General features: G+C 38.7%; 1 protein-coding gene across 1 annotated transcript; it reads left to right on the top strand.

Moving 5' to 3' along the window:
• The first annotated feature begins 1,068 nt into the window (after positions 1-1,068).
• LOC139718178 (uncharacterized) lies at positions 1,069-16,885 on the top strand. Its single transcript, XM_071629661.1, has 7 exons — positions 1,069-1,164; positions 5,656-5,738; positions 7,260-7,433; positions 8,102-8,251; positions 11,018-11,111; positions 12,520-12,838; positions 14,662-16,885. The coding sequence occupies exons 1-7, from the start codon at positions 1,158-1,160 to the stop codon at positions 14,834-14,836; spliced, it is 1,002 nt and encodes a 333-aa protein (XP_071485762.1). The 5' UTR covers positions 1,069-1,157; the 3' UTR covers positions 14,837-16,885.
• Positions 16,886-17,309: the final 424 nt, after the last annotated feature.

The raw sequence follows: 17,309 nt of genomic DNA, 5'->3' as shown, positions 1-17,309 counted from the left end.
TATGTTTATGAAGGTGAACTTGTCCTTTAAAGTTGCCACCTTGAGGAACAGACTCGACACAAAAAAAGAAAAGAACTTAAACAAAAAATTAATCTGGCTTTTCTGTGTTACAGAAATGTTACGGAGATGCTGATATCATGTAGATCCATAATAAGGGCACATTAACCAGACAAAGTTAACGTATATCCCCTATGTATTTATGCAACAGTATAATTAAGATTAAAAACCACCACCAGAACAACAACAGCAAGAACAAAGATCGTACGCAAAATTGACCAAACTAAGGTCTATATACAGTATATAAAAGAACTCTCCCAGTAAGGCTGATCTTTTGGTAGAATGACATCTGCATTGTATTCCACTGATTTAGAATATTATTGTGTTGATTGGAGGATGTTATATTCAAAGATTGTGCGTTAGATGAGTAGCATCAGGGAGGTGGTATCTCAATTATATTAATTTAACAGTTAGAAATACACGTACAATGTATACTGGCAAAAAAAAAATGACCCCCCCAAAAAACAAAAAAACAACAACAACAACAAAAACAAAAACAATTGAAGAAAAAGCATCTGCTCATTGACTTTAAGCATTTTTCCCCTCTCGCATTGGTGATATGAAGATGAGTGTTGACAGACAAGGGACTTTTCACAATAAAGCAGGATCGTGCGTGATCCACGTTATTGAGTACCGGCAGGCTTCCTATGTTTTCCACTGGCCGCATAAGATGTGTGAGCTGAGTGGCCATAGGGTAGGGTTGGAATTTTGTCAAAATGTTTTTCTTTTCTGTTTTTCCATGCCAAAAAACCCTCCCCGGTTCCGCGGCTTGCGGCCCTTGTTTTGTTCCGTGCTATTTGGCTCTCTATCAAACGTGGATGCCAATAATGTACGGATATCAACGTTGGGGGCAGCAAACACAGCTACAAACTACAACCGTACGGCACGGTAGTTCCGTACAATGCCCATTGCGTTTGGATCGAAAGCGCTATGCCACACAGTACATATCGACATGCATGCAGTTATATAGCGTCAACGTACGAAACTGTGTTTCATTCTTGTGCATTTATAGAATACTTCGGCAATACTGTGACTGGGTACTCAAAACCGCCTGCCAGTATTTTTGTGCGCTTTAACTGTCTCTGCAACCTATCAACAGTATGCCAGGTAATTAATATGTTCATGGTTCTTTTGTATCTTTTTTGAAACTCATTTCTTGCTTGTCTAGGCTCTTTCCTAGTTTAGTTAGGGTGAGTGTGATTGTCTTTACTACCGCAGGTTTATCCGGCCCGGCATGACCCGCGTACCCGCCCGGACCTGACCGGGAACCATAACCCACTAACGTTACGCAGCACTGACCCTGCTGACTGATTAGTGATACTGTAGTTTAATAGTGTTTAATATACGAGCCATAACCACGCCATCATTTCAAGCGATTGCCGACTTTTTTTTATTGTTATCATTTCCTGGCTATCTTGGGTTTTAGGGGTCTCAATATACACTCTCATTCCTTTTGTTGTATTTTTCAGTCTTTTATTATTTGCAATGTTTGTAATGCTCTGTTTGTCACTCATGAACCGGACGTCAGTTCTGTGGCAAAAGACATTGGAATGTCAATGATAAATAGATCTAGACAACTAACTGTTAGTGTTACTGTTAGAGCTAATGTAACAAGACAAAAAGAGACGTCAGGAGCAGAAAACCCTTATATAGAGTCTAGACTACATGTATTAATGTTAATACAACTGTAAATGTTGTGATGCTGTCATACTAGTCACTAATGCTAGTACAGTATTCATCGCATAATCGGGCATCTGATAATCGGGATCCTCGCTTAAATGATATACGCTTCCCAGAAACATTTCCAACGCACGTTATTTTCACTGGATAATCGGGCGGGGACCTCTGATAAACGGGACAATTTTTCTTCAAGCGATCTTTGATTTTGTTAATATTTTACACAAAAAATCTACCAAAATACCACAACAATATTTCAAAGATTCCGTATCAGTTGTCGTTTACAACAAACTTACAAAGCAAGCTTCGGATTGGTGTGTTTTGACCTCCGTCCATCCAGTACATGTACATGCATAGCCACGAAAGCGCCGTGTATAAGTATCCATGCCATTGCAAAGCACATGCCTTCGCGAACATTCTTCTCCCCTACATAAGCAAAGCCATGTGCTCGCTTGCAATTCCTACTCGACTCACATCCAATAAAAAACATGCCTCGCTCATACAGCCCAGGCTGTGTGCGTTGTTTAATCTCAGTCATACACTCTGAGGGCAAAGTCCATTGTTATCGCGCGCCTTCGTATCTTGTTATCTAGTACTGTCTTTGGTTTCATCTTTCAATACAGCTGTACACTGTGATCTGTGTGTACGTCACAATCTTCCTCAGTTGTGACTGGGCAAAAGTTACGTGATTGAAATGAGGGCTATGAACAGTTACGTATTCAGTGAAATGGGGGAGAGAGTGGGAGGGAGAGCGTGAAAGATGAGAAGGGTTCAATGTATGTGCGAATACATAACGTGTTATGAATCTGGGGTGGTATTCTGAAAATCTTCCTAAGTTTCTTCCTAAGTTTCTTCCTAAGTCAGAAACTTAGGAAGTGCCTAGGAAAGACAAAATTGGTATTCTGAAATTTCTTCCTAGGCACTTCTTAATGCAAATTAGGCCATCCTTATTCCCGCCCACGTCCTTTCCTAAGCCAATACGAAATGCCGTATCATAAGGAACTAACCGATGTCTGCCAATGACAATCGCATATTACTATGACGTAAGGTCAAATATACGAGTGCGCGGCATGTCCCCTTTCTCACGCTCATTTCGCGCATCAAAGTACATGTGCGCGCAATGACTGACAAGCGCGCCTATCACGATGCTTGCAGTTTGCTATTCTTAACAACGTACTTAGGACAGGGGTGGAGCTTTCCTAAATATTTTCCTAAAATTCTTTCCTTAGTGCATTCTAGAATACCAACTTCTTCCTAAGTCAGAAATTTGCATATTCCCTCCCCCTTCCTAAGTTTCTTCCTAGGTCTACTTAGGGAGAAACTTAGGAAGATTTTCAGAATACCACTTAGGAAAAAATCCTGACTTAGGAAGAAATTTCTTCCTAGGAAGGATTTCAGAATACCACCCCTAGACTATGAGCTGACATTGATTACGTGTACATGCGTGTTTGACAGAAGAATCGAACCCGGTTGAGATTACTCTACATCATTGCGAGAATGCAGGGAGAGCTGGAGGGTCGCGCCGAGGGGTAGCGTGTTGTGTATTCATGTACATGTACAGTACGTCAGTATGCATGTGTGTGTGTGTGTGTGTGTGTGTGTGTGTGTGCACTACATGTACATGTCGTATGCCGTTAGTGTATGGTGAGTACCCATCGCGAAATCGGGCACCTCGCTTAAAGGGGCCGTGTTTGCTACTCCCAACCTGTCCCGATTATGCGATGAATACTGTACTAGTACTACAGCTACAGGTGTAGCTACAGGTACAGTATGCATTGACCAAAGATCAATCTATAAATAATATCTGGTCGTCGGGGATATGTTCTGGATGTCAAAAAATGATTGTAGGCTAGTTCTAAAAGAAACTTTACAAAAAAACTCCTCCGGACAGACGGATTTTTTTGTCTACCCTATGCACTGACCCATGACCGTGATCATTGCTGACTGAGAGCAGAACAAAGAAAATTACTGACTTTGTATAATTGTAATTATTCATAATAAGTAGATCTAACACCCATATCTGCATTACCCCCCCCCCCCCCCCCCCCCCGCAAATTTGGAATGATTGCCCTTCACTCTGTAGCTTCTGTAATAAAGTGTTAGTTGGTAGCTACAGCTGTACACGTACTCTAAAATCTCCCGCTTGAGTTTGAATGTCTCCTGCTCTGGCTGTGTATCTCCCTCATAAAATGTATTTTCTCCCACAGAAGGTCTAGCTTTGTCATGCCAAACTTTAGTATTGTCATACATTAGAAAATTAAGGCTAAGATAGCACAAAAAGGTAGCACCAGAAAGGACCCAAGACTTAAGAGCTTCCAGTCCAGGGCCCTTAAGCGTGCCCTGGACTCCCTGGAAAGGACGTCGCACTTTGAGCTCTGGATTTGCACAAGCGTAACTGCAAATCAGAAGATGATGCAGATTGATCAAAATTAAGTTTAAAATGAGCCAATATGGCTGTAGAAATTCTGTTGGGAATAATATCTGGGACAAGAATGGCAAAATGCATGATCCATACAGTGTAATTGTCACTTGTTCTTGTTCTAGCCAACTCAGTGCTAATTGTGTAATATCTCTCTTGGCAAATTGTATTAAAATCTAAAATACCATGACATGTTCCTCCAACTGCTCTCTCAAAGCTAGTGGTGATCCAGTAAGACTTGAACTGTCCTACATGTCTTTGCCGAAGAGTTAGTAATGTATAGAAGAACATATGTAATACTGGTAATCGCCTTGTTCATTGCCGCCACTTACCAGGAAGAAAAAAAATCTCATGATGATGTTACAAACCATTGTACATGTTGTACACAAACAACTACTTGCACATGGAGAGTCTGTCATTTCACATACAGTGCACTCCCGTTACAACGAACAACGGTTATAACGAAATTTCATTATAACGAAGTAAAACTTCTGGTCCCAAAATTAACACCATTAAAGTCTATGGTACAAAATTCATTTATAACGAACACGATTATAGCGAAATTTCCGTGATAACGAAGTCTTTTCCGAGAGCCACTGACAAAGAAAAACAAAAGAAATGTGCTCCGTTATAACGAAATACAAATAGCTTTCGAAAATACGTAGCGGAACAAGCATTTATAGCGTCTCTACACAGGCGAACACTTCACACCACTGTGTGTTCTCTCCTTGTGTCAAGCACAGTTTCTGAGGGGAACTTGCGTATAATATTGTAATACAATAATCCCATCCCATTTCACATAGCTTTCCAGTGTATGATGAGTATTCAGCAAACAGAATATGATATATATCCGTGGTTTCCTTGTTTTTGTTATATATTGTATTTGTTCGGTTATAACGAAATTTCGTTATAACGAAATTTCGTTATAACGAAAGAAAACTGCCGCTCCCGAGCACTTCGTTATAACGGGAGTGCACATATTCCAAACTAAAACATAATTTTTACCTGTAGTCATACATTGTGCCAGTTTCTTTTAAGAAATTAAAAGTTTGTCATCAAAGCCTTGAATTGCACAGTTTTCCAGTTTATTATATGACTTACAATAGCTTATAAAAGCTTTTAATTTCTATTGATATGATACTGCACTCTACATCAATCAAATTAGATATACAGTTTGTATTGTCACATGCTCAGAGTTTCAGACATGTATTCTTCAAAGAAGTTGTGGAGTACTAGTGTACACCATCCAGAAAGAAGTTTTACATGTAAGTTTTATCATTCTGAGGAGAGAGATGAATTATTGACCTCTACAATATACCAGAAAGGAATCTAATTTCCAGAGTTGCAAAAGGGATAAATTGGCATTTTGTTCTTTGTGATAAATGAACATTACAGCTGCATATTTTTCATGCTCTTGCTCTGATTATTTCCATACACTGGTGTAGCAATAATGAGGTCAGCAGCATTATTTTGATTTTTCCATCATGATTATTTCATCACAGGAGAACAAGCACCGAGGGTAGAGGAGGTGAACTTCAAAGAAAAGTATCGCTCATTGAAGAGGAAAATGAGATTCCTGATTTATGTAAGTAGAAGAGGTCACTGAAGTAAATGCTTACCATAAGTGCCATAAGGATTAAGATGACTAATAAGTCTTGTTCTTGTTTCATTGCTAAACAAGCCCTTTTGCTGCTTTTTGCAGAAATGTATAACTTGGAGAAACAACAAGTATATTCTTTCACTGTAATAGTTGCACCATTCTAGATTGTGTCTCTGGCTAGTGACTTCAAAACCAGGAAGTCAGTCATACATGTACCTATTGTAGGTACCAGTCATGCGTAATACTGTAAAACATGATATATTCGCGGCATGAAATTTTCGCGTATTGGAGCCGACAGCCTTTTTCGTGGCATGAAATTTTCGCGAATTGCTACTGGCATTCAATGCATGTAGTGTAGACAAAAGCTTTCGTGTGCATTTTAATTTCGCGAATTTTGGCGCTCGCGAAATTCGCGAAATTAAAATGCACGCGAAAATTCCTCGTTTTACAGTATACCTGGTATATGAAATTTTAAATAGTAAGTGCGTGTAATCTTGTGAAGCAGAGCTGATTTTCAGGAGTATGAGAATGTCTTGTGATATGTTCAGCTGTCTGTTACCATGTGCAGTGATTGTTGAAGTGTAATGTCAGACAATTTGATTTTATCAAATTTTGTAATATTGGAAACATTAGGCCTACCTGTACTCACAGTATTCAAATGGGAGAAATGATCCTGATAAGTCAGGTCATTCACAAATTTTAAACATACATTTGCATTTGCAAGAAATGAGCGAATGATACCAACCCCTCGCGGTTAGCCACAGACTAGCAATAGTCAGCAAATGGTATCAACTAGGAACATTGTGCCATATGAGAAGAAGTGATGTTGTGCTTGATGTAGAATTGTGTACATTATTTTTGCATTTGCAAGAAATGAGCGAATGATACCAACCCCTCGCGGTTAGCCACAGACTAGCAATAGTCAGCAAATGGTATCAACTAGGAACATTGTGCCATATGAGAAGAAGTGATGTTGTGCTTGATGTAGAATTGTGTACATTATTTTTGCATTTGCAAGAAATGAGCGAATGATACCAATCCCTCGCGGTTAGCCACAGACTAGCAATAGTCAGCAAATGGTATTAACTACTTAGGAACATTGTGCCATATGAGAAGAAGTGATGTTTTGCTAGATTTAGAATTGTGTACATTATTTGTTGCAGAATTGAACAAAGGGCTCCATAGATGTCAAAACCATTGTTTTCTGGATAATTCTTTTGAGACGTGTCTCAGCTTCACCAGTGTTGGTGTTAATAAACGTTTGTTCCCTGTCATAAAAAACAGTCATGGACAAAGCTTTCTATGAGGAAGAAAAGACAACATACATGTAAGCAAGAACAAAATAGACTTGTAAAAGTTGTACACAAGTGTTCACAACAGTTCACTTGATAACAGTGGGTAAATAATTGTATTTGAAATAAGAGAGTAATTAGACAGGCATATTTTGAAGGGGAAAAAAAGCAAGACCCCTATCTACATAGGCTGATACCTCTTGTCCTCACCCAGGAACAAGAATGTTTTCAGGAGGAGCTGCGGAGGGCTCAGCGAAAGCTGCTGAAGATTTCCAGGGACAAGAACTTCCTCCTTGACCGCCTACTCCAGTATGAGAGGGTCATTGACCCCGGTACAGACTCAGACTCCACTCTGTCATCAGAGGACAGTAGTAAGGAGACCAAGAAAGTGAGTTGGCTTCATCATCACTAGAGTAGAATTGACAGTTCTCAGATTCTTGATTAACCCATTGAGGACAAGCTGATTTTGCTACAACACGCATTTCCCGTAGACACTTGCCCGAGTATACTCGAGACTTGTCTTCAGCGGGCTAATAAACATGTCATAACTTACTGAATAGATGGCAATTTTTGCATTATTGGTTTTGCTAAATATTGTTTGTTTGTTTGTTTGTATTGTTTTGTTTTGTTTTTTGCTGTAGGCCAATTTGGTGAACTTTTTTAAAGTTGTGCAAGTGAAAGCATGTACAGTACATGATTCAATTTTGCCACGATATTTTATTTGCATGTTCTTATGTTTTTGTGCTAGTTCTGAAAGGAGGGAAATTCATGAAATCGTTTTTCCTCACAAAGTCTTCTGTGTTTGCAGTACTTTTGTTTGGGCGCATTTCACTGAATGAACATGATAGTACATTCTGTTTTTGAATGTATGTCTTTGCAAGTGTTTTCGCATGACTTATAGGAACAGGAGAAAAAGGTTTGATGTAGATTTCCACAAGACAAAATATTTAGATATTTGCAGCAGTTTCACTTTGACACATTTCAGGCAATCAACATGACACACAATCTCTTTCCGAATATTAAAGTCTTTTGCATATTTGTCTGCATGATGTGTAGGAGCAAGAGAAGAAGGTTGTAAAGAAAAAGCGTCGACCCAAGAAAAAGCCTGCCAAGAGACTACAGGGCACAGCCCTGCTTGGTGGCAATCGAACTCCCCTCCCACATGAACTGCACTCTCCACCACAGGCCCTGCACGAACAGCTGCCAGTAAGTAGTCTCACTTAGGTAGCAAGATGAAATGGTTATGGGCAAGTCCAAGATAAGGTCCCCTCAGAAGGCAAAATTTTATCTTTGCTCAATATTGACATGTTTGGTATCATTTTGAAGCTTATGAGTTGAAGTTTTGATTTCCATGGAGGAAAAAATTACAATACGTAAATTTATGCAAATTTCAAGGGCTTCATTTGCATAAATGTGAAACACAGCATTACGTATGGGACATTTATAAAAATTCATATTAATTCAAAGGAAAGCAAATGATATTTGATTAATATGTGGACATAAGAAGTTCATCAAATAGTTTAACTTGGTATGAAAATTTAGGGATTATGCAAATGATTACGCAAATTACCTTGTGTCCTATCATGAGATGTCCCATACGTAACAAATTGAGGTCATTTTTTTAGGTTTTTTCTGAAATTGCTAAGGTTATATTAATGCCCTTTTGGAAAGTTCTAATTTATTGTTTAGAGAAATTAAATACCACAGAAAAAAGAAAAAAACAGTAAAAGGAATATTTTTTATAAGGCATTGAAATAATGTTACATATGGGACAAATGCGTTACGTATGGGACATCCTCATACATAATGCATGTGAATGCATGTAGCTAGCTGGGAAAGTCTCTCAGTACACAAATGGTCAATCATCCTGAAGAAAGCATCCCAACATTGTCGCCACTTTTTGAGTTATAGACACTTTAAACAATACATGTACTTGACTGAACAATTTTCAGAAAGGGGGAGGGGAAAATGGCAAAATACACAATGAAAAAACAGCATTAAAGGGATGGTATAATTTTTTGTAGAAATGGGGATTCAGTTTTCAACATTTAATGAGATGATTGGAAACCAATTATATGAATTACTAAAGAGCATACAGTCCTAAGACTAGAGGAATTCAAAGTTTAGTGATGGAGATCCAATTTGAAATGGTTGTGATATAAATATTTAAAAAGAATATAAAGTAAAATGATTTTTTTTTATTGCAAGTGATACACAAATTGTCCTTATTCAGGTTTCAATAATAGCCACGACAAAATTCATGGGTATACATACGAGGTGTGACTCGAATCAATGACCTGACTGCTAGACAGACATCATATATCTACTCGATCACTGGGGTTCCACGCAGCAGGTATTGCTTATTCATAAAAATTAATATTTCTTGTGTCAAGTCCTGATAAAAATAGGGCATACCCCACTCTCAGGTTGGTCATGAAAATATAGAATATGATTAAATATGATTATGATGGTAAATATTTGAGGAATATTGTTCCCTTGTCAATCTGGATCAGTATTTGAGTAGTTTCAACTGATTCCATTTCAATAATTATGCAAAAATTTGTTTATGGGTATTTTGCAAAATTATTTTGCAAAATACCCATAAATGTGTCTCTCCACACACTAAACGAATGGGGGACAAAGGGCATGCATTCTCAGGTTGGTCATAAAAATATAAAAATATGATTGAATATGATTAGGATGGTGAATATTTGGGGAATATTGTTTCCTTGACAATCTGGATCAGTATTTGAGTAGTTTCAACTGATTTTACTTCAATAATTGTGCAAAATACCCATAAACATGATCTTCACACACTAAATGAATGGGGGACAAACTGTCCCATACGTAACTGTCCCATACGTAACACGTCATGTCTGTCTTTAATTAGAACCTGTAATTAGAGCTTTTTACCTAATGACACGAAACTTACCTATGATAATCTTGAGTGTTGTGACTTTCATCACAGTGAGTTACAAGTTGTAGAATGAAATACTTTCAGAGAGTTTTGAGGTTGAAAAAAATGTTCAAAAAAACAAAATTTTTCTGGTCCCATACGTAACGGCACATATTTTCTCTTCTAGAATATAATTGTGAAGGTCATTTTTCTCCATTTTTTGCATGATTATACTTCTCCTAGATATCAATCACCATGATAAAGTTTGATATGATCAAAAGCCATTAACACTATTTTTCAGGTCATAAAAGTCTCTGAATGTCCCATACGTAACGCGCGTGTTATCTTGGACTTGCCCTTAAATTCATGTCCGTGGGGAGGTGAAGGTCTGCAGCTTGGGGAATGACTCATTTCTTCATACATGTCCAGTATTTGCTGTCAATGATTATAGCTTCCTTATTGACATTAGGAAATAAATGCCATACATGTAATGTTTAAGTAAATGTTCACAAGAATAATGGTTAACCTGTTTCCTCTAAGGTATTGTAAGGATATTGGAGGTACTAAACAGAATGCACCAAGTTCCTTTTGGCAAGTTGTTTACTCTAAATTAGTCCTAGAGATGGCTGATGCAGAAAAAAGCTCGTATTTTCAAATTATGCCTTTCCTGACAGCATAGAAGATAGTTGAAAATGTTTTTGATTGTTTCATCAGCCAGGAATAAAGAAAACAAAATTGTTTTTTCTTGTTTTCTCCATGTAAGAGCAAAGCAGTACTATCATGTTGTTTTTTTGTTCTTGGTTAAGATATCTAAGAGAATTGCAGGCACAGTCATCTCCCTCTCTGTTGAACCATGGTGGCCCGAAATAGCCTTGTGCAGATTATAGCTTAAACAGTGTCAAAGATTGACATGTGACAGCAGATTTAGTATGCAAGGTTGCATCAACTGTGCACCTTTGGGAAATAAAAACAGTTTGTAGTCTTTCTTGTCTTATTGTTTATTTATTGATAGTGTTAAGTTGAAACCTGAGTGAAACTTAAGCGAAACCTCCTTTCTTTACTTTCATGATGAATAGCTCCTGGCGGAACTCATGCGCAAAGCTGCCGAAGGACTGCCTATTTCTCAGCCACCTACTATGACTGTTCCAGGTAAGCCCTCCTTGATCCACTGTTGGGTCAGTTCCCCCTCCTCAGAGAATATTGAGGTAGTTGCTGTATTCCACAGACCTGTACCCACTACAAGTCAGATTAGTGCTAGTCCTAAGGTACCATGTGTACGTTAAGGAAAACATAATATCCAAGTACTATGTAGCCATCTATGTATATCTGTAGTTGGCGAATTATTCTTGTGAAATCACTTTTGATTGCAGATCAGTGATATGAAATTAAGTAGATTAGGTAGATCTATAGTCAATGCAGTGTGACTGTCAGTATTCTATCTTTCATACTGACCAGTGATATTTCAAATTGTAATCTTTCTTATGTATGACTACCATGTACATTTTGTTGTATTCTTCACTCTTTTGAAGTTCAAAGAGACGCAACAGTTTCAGAAATGGATTTTCTTGCATTTGTACGAAGGCATTGACTTTGTCCCAGAGATTGTGCCCTTGATACATTTTGATGAGTCGTGTTTCTCTTTCAATAAAGAATGCATGAAATCAGTTAATGTCATGTCCAAAACAAACAAGCTAAAGAAGTACACATGATCGTGATATTCATGTATCGTACTGTAAGTAATGGTATATTAACCACACTTTTTTTTCCCCTCTGGAAAAAGTCAAAATTCAGGGTGTGGTTTATACACTGTTACAGCTAATACGTACTGAATGTTTGCATAAAGTGTGCAGACAATGTTCAGTGTCAATGTTTGAAATAATGTCCTTTTTGTTTGTCATTCTACTGTATATTTCCTTCTTTTTTATGGCACAAAAATCAACACATTGTCTCCCCCCAAAGATTTCACTCAATTCAACCAACATGTCAGCAGTATCCCCACCTGTTACTGTAAAAGTGGTTTCTTTTGCGAAGGTTTTATTTTCGCGCTTTGAGGTTGAACCGCGAATTTAACATCACGCGAAAATGGTTTGAACTTGTCGCTTGTACAACGCTATCATTACCGACCGCGAATTCAAACACATGCGAAAAAGTCCGCACCGATGGAAACCGCAAAAGTTTCTATGCGCGAAAGAAACCACTTTTACAGTACATGGCAATATATGTGCTTCTTGGTGGACTGTCATTTTTTCCCTGATGGCCAAAAAAAGGGGGTGTGGTTAATACCCTGCTATTTACGGTACTGACTTGATGACTGACTTGATGTCCAGTGTTGCTTTACCAACATTCAAACGACTATGGTTTTTGTCCACATTTTGTAATCTCAGTAATCTGTAACTTGTTCCCTTTTACCCCATTACTGACATTCTAGGTTACATTGTACAGGTATTTTCTTTGTTAGAAGACATACTGTCTTGGTATTAGTTACATTATGCTGTTTTAATGATGTACAATTTGACAAATTGTTCTGTATTTGTGTAATATATTTTCAGTGTTCTACTGTACATATTCTCTGCCACAGGTTTGACCTCTCCACACGACCCACAGCAGCCATCTCTGCCCTCCCCTCACTCTCTCCTCTCCCCACACCACCACCATCACCCTGTCCTGCTTTCTCCTACGGGGGGTCTTGGGCTCCCTCCGTCTGCTATGCCACCGGGTATTGACCCCCGGGCCTTTGACAGGGGACTGCAGCAGCAATTCTCAATGCAGGGTCTCCTGGGCATGGGAGCAGGTCCTATGGGGCTGGGTGGAGTACCTCAGATGGACCTGAATGCCTTGACCGCTGCAGCAGCCTTGGACAAGGTGAACCAGGAGAAGAGCAAGAAAAAATCAAAGAAGTGAGTCCACTGATAGCTGATCAACAATTGTCATGGAGTATCAAAGTGTGATGCCATAGCCATACATGGCCACGGAAACTGGTTCTAAACCAACCTTACCTGGCCCCGAGTGTTTATGCGTGCACCTGGTTGCAGCCCAAGCTATAGCAAACAACTGTGACATCATCACTTCGGTACTGTACTGACTAAAACTCTGTCATACAGTGGCAGCAAAGGGTTGAAGGCACTTCCAACATCATAGATGGAACCGCTCAAAATAAACATGAACTTTTAACAAATTGGAAATGTAATGTGCACATGCATGTAACTTCTTTTATTTTTATGCATGTGTGTGTGTGTGTGTGCAAAATCATGAAATATGGAAATCCAGTCAAGCAGTCATGATTAATGAGTGATTTGCCCGTTTTTGCTATTCCCATTGTTATGGAGATAATCTGGAATGTGGCATGCAGTCCCACAAGAAGGGCAAGGAACATACTTCCCTGAAATCTTCAATTCTCCTGCAGTGCAAGTTGTACTCTGTGTCAATCTCACCATATGGCAATGGACTGTCATTCCTACAGTTCATGAATGGCTTGCCTTTGCATTCCATGTACAGCTGTATAATCAACGCTATGCTGTACAAGTCTCGAGTATGTTTTTTTTTTTTTTAAATTCACCTAGCTTAATGACATCATGCAAAGATTAGAGTGTGATGCGCTGCATCACGCGCACTCGAGGGTAGTTACAGTGTACAGTGGCACAACATCGTGAGTGCCTGAGAGCATGCTGCATCTCCACTAACATCACAAACTTACTTCTGTGCATTTTTTTTTTCAATTGGTCTATGAACTATGATATCAGGTGGTAAAACTTTGCATTTCAAAACAACAGGGCTGCTCATCTATCGGCTGTGCAGAAGACAGTGTAAATCAAAGGGATTGTTTGGATTTGTGCCTTCACGCACGGCTAGCTGCACAGAGCAATCGGTAGTCTGCCATAGGATAACGTGCCATGCAGTTACATGTATGCTTTTTTGCTGCGCATGTTTTGTACTTCCATGCAGAAAAATAAAGAGAGCACCGTGACTCATTTCTCTGCTTCTTTTTGCCTACATTCTTTAATAAACCCATTTTACAGTGTATATCCTTTTTATCAGTCATGTTTGATTGCATGCCATGAGTTTTACTTGATAGGCCAGAAATATGCAAGGTGTACATGTACATGTGTAGGTGTCAAGGTCAAGATAACACGTTTGAACTAAATGATTGTCATGACTTCTTTCACAGTAGGTTAAAAAGATTTGCCCTGACAGGGAATCTAACTTGTTTAGTTACTTTACTTATTTGGTACTACGGTAAAGGTGAAGGTGAAGTCTCTGTCCCAACAGTGATTACATGCTGATTGAAAAGATAAGGTTCCCTAACCTGCAAATATAATGAACCCTTCCATAACCCCATTGCTTTGCTGTACCAAGGATATTCAAATGAATGTGGAAACTTCATGAAAAGTTGTATTGCTAGGTTGATAAAAAGTAGGTAGCTGGAGGTATGAATTTGTGTACAAAGCACACCCATTTAGAGGCTGGACATACATTTCTTTGAATTAAGAGAGACTATTGTTTTGTTCGAGATTGATATAACATATGCTCTTTTTGGGTGGGGCAGTCTTCCTGCATGGACCCCTGAGTGGAGTTTGAAAACCCCTCCCCTTTGGAAATTTCAGATCAGATACCAATTGTAATTGTTTTGCATATTTTGAAGATTTTCTTCTTTCAATCTTTAGCATGTGGGAATCTGTTCGCATGTAAGAGACCTTTAGATGTCTCTTTCTCTCTACTGCAGAGACTCATCTGAGAAGCACACAGCTACATCTCGAAGTATGCCTTCATCACAGCAGACCATCCCACTCTCCCAGGCCTCCTCCTCCTCTCTGGTCTCCCTTCCCCACCCAGAGGGGATTCCTCTCGGCGAGCACAAGGAAGACCGTGTCACAGACCTCCCAGACTCAAAGGCTTGAGTCAAAATTCTCCACCAACATCTCCAGTGTTCCCCTCAGCTTCATCTGTGCAGAGTCGTGGCTAAACAATGACAAAGATGCCCTTCTGTATTGTGGTGGCAAAGATTGAACTTTAATTGAGGGACCACCTCACCACTAGATATTTTCTCCGACACTCTTCGGTCCATGAGGTGCAAGAGATCAATTTGTTGTGAGATTGTCTTGTCCATTCATTCATCTGTACATCTCAAAAACTTAGTGTGATGCTTTGGATCCTCCTAGCTCAAATTGGGCATCACAAAGCTGAGAGGTTTAAAATACTTTTTTCTCCAATGTTTTTCTACTCACATGGGTAGTTGTGGTCCACAGTGATTTGAATTGTATAGTCTAATGTGAATTTATGTCATATTTTGCAAGATGATAGGAAATGAATTATGCATTACTTATTTCTCTTTTATGTTATTATTCTTTTTGGTTGAAAATTTGTGCTGGTTTTGATTACTGTAAAAGTGGTTTCTTTCGCGATGGTTTTGTTTTCGCGCTTTTCGCGCTTTGAGGTTGAACCGCGAATTTAACATCACGCGAAAATGTTTTGAAAAGTCGCGCAAATTAACCACGCACGGAAATGTTTTGAACTCGCCGCTTGTTACGCTATTGCGCACATGCACACACAAAGATTCTGTGCATTGAGTGTATTGATGGTCAACACACACACAGCGATACTGTGCAATGTAGGTACAAGCATGTTATAAAGTACTCGAGAGACGGGATTTCAGGTAAGCCTGCATTTAATTTTAATTTCTATTTAATAAATAAAAGAATAATTGGATTATAGTTTGGGTTTTCATGTTCAAAATAAAACAGTTTTTGCCGACCACGAATTTAAACACACGCGAAAAAGTCGGCACCGATGGAAACCGCGAAAGTATCTGTACGCAAAAGAAACCACTTTTACAGTATAGCAGTGGCACATTAGAAAAACTGATCTGCTCTCAGGAAGACAGATTAGGAAGTACCAGTTGCCATTTTAACAACAGAGTTCTCAAAATATCAAACTAAAAGCAACAACAATATCAGACAAAGATGCAGTCTACCTCGCCTAAGTCAACCTTGCACAAGTCAAAAAATTGGCTAAGTGAAGGAAAATGTTGTACCTTTGTATGGGTATTAAATGCGATAACTCATGTGTAAGCAAAGGATTTTCTTTTCTTTTTTTTTTCTTTTTTTCTTTTTTGTTCTGGTCCCTTTGGCGAGGTTGACTGTATGTATAGTAAAGTATGTGATGAGACAAAAGCAGGTATACATGTGTGAAGATCATTTGCACACTAAATGTAGATTTGGAACCCAGTATGTATCGGTTGTTTAAATGTCATACAATAAACACAAGAGAGAGTCAGAGAGAAAGAAAAAAAAAGGCAAAAACATGGCTAAATGGCAAATGTACTATTTAGGAAACACTGTGTAATACATTGGACATTTCTCTCGGTCTATCTCTTTTCTCTTTGTATTTTTTGTTTATGTATGTGCACCGAGTATCAGTTTTATGTGTTGCATATTTGCTACATGTGTTGCACATATGTGTACCTCAGTCATGCGTATGTGTTTATTCTATATTTGTGTTCAAAGATGATATCTCACATAGGGCTAATTGTTGTAAGACTCTCCAAGAGTTGGTGGGATTATCTCAGATCCCTACTATAAACACAATCTCACATTGATATCATATCAATATTGTTCATCTTGGGTGTGTTTGAGCACTCTAAAGCAAACCAAAGTGAACTGAACTAAAGCGTAACATACTGAACTGTGCCAGATTTGGAGTGTTCGAGCGCTCTGTTGAGAAAGCGTACCTCACGAGTTATTTTCAGAGGAGGTCACACATTTTGTAGCAAGAGGGTCATTCACTTGGAATGTTTAAACTACTTACAGATGTCCCGAACAAAGAGAATGAACTATTTGCATTATGACATGTGTACATGTTACGCAAATTCTTCACATGCGAACTTTTGGTACCCTTTTGGAGCTCAGTGGGAAGTTTTCCACTTTGGGCTTGGTTCACTTTAGGAGTGTTCGAGCTGTAGGTCAGTACAATGTATGTTCTACTGGAGTGGGATTTTAGTGTGATGCAAGGTGCACTATCAGTGGTATTAGATACAGGCAGGCACTTCAATTGGAAAAACATGTACTTTGTATCATGTTTTGTGTGAGTAGCAGTGGAGATTTTATGTGCCCTCTGTAAAAAGCTGAACACGCCATGTATTTACTATATTGATGTATTGTTTGTAAGAATTTCATAATGATTTCATAATCTGCACTGGAGGAGTATAGAGTAGTTTGTGGGGTGAGCACTACAGCTAACATTCGATTTTATGATTTAGCATATACCGGTACTGTACTACATTTTGTGTGTGTTCATGAAGACAATCAGCTGCAAAAAATCCTCATTTTATGTGATTTTTGAAAAATATTTCAGGGCTTGTTTATATACGCACAG

The sequence above is a fragment of the Diadema antillarum genome, unplaced genomic scaffold (genome assembly GCF_040938485.1).
Source record: "Diadema antillarum isolate AM-2024a unplaced genomic scaffold, OU_Dant_1.0 scf00000008, whole genome shotgun sequence".
In the NCBI taxonomy this organism is placed as follows: Eukaryota; Metazoa; Echinodermata; class Echinoidea; order Diadematoida; family Diadematidae; genus Diadema; species Diadema antillarum.
The sequence above is the reverse complement of the archived record's forward strand: the minus strand, read 5'-3'. Positions and strand labels throughout refer to the sequence as shown.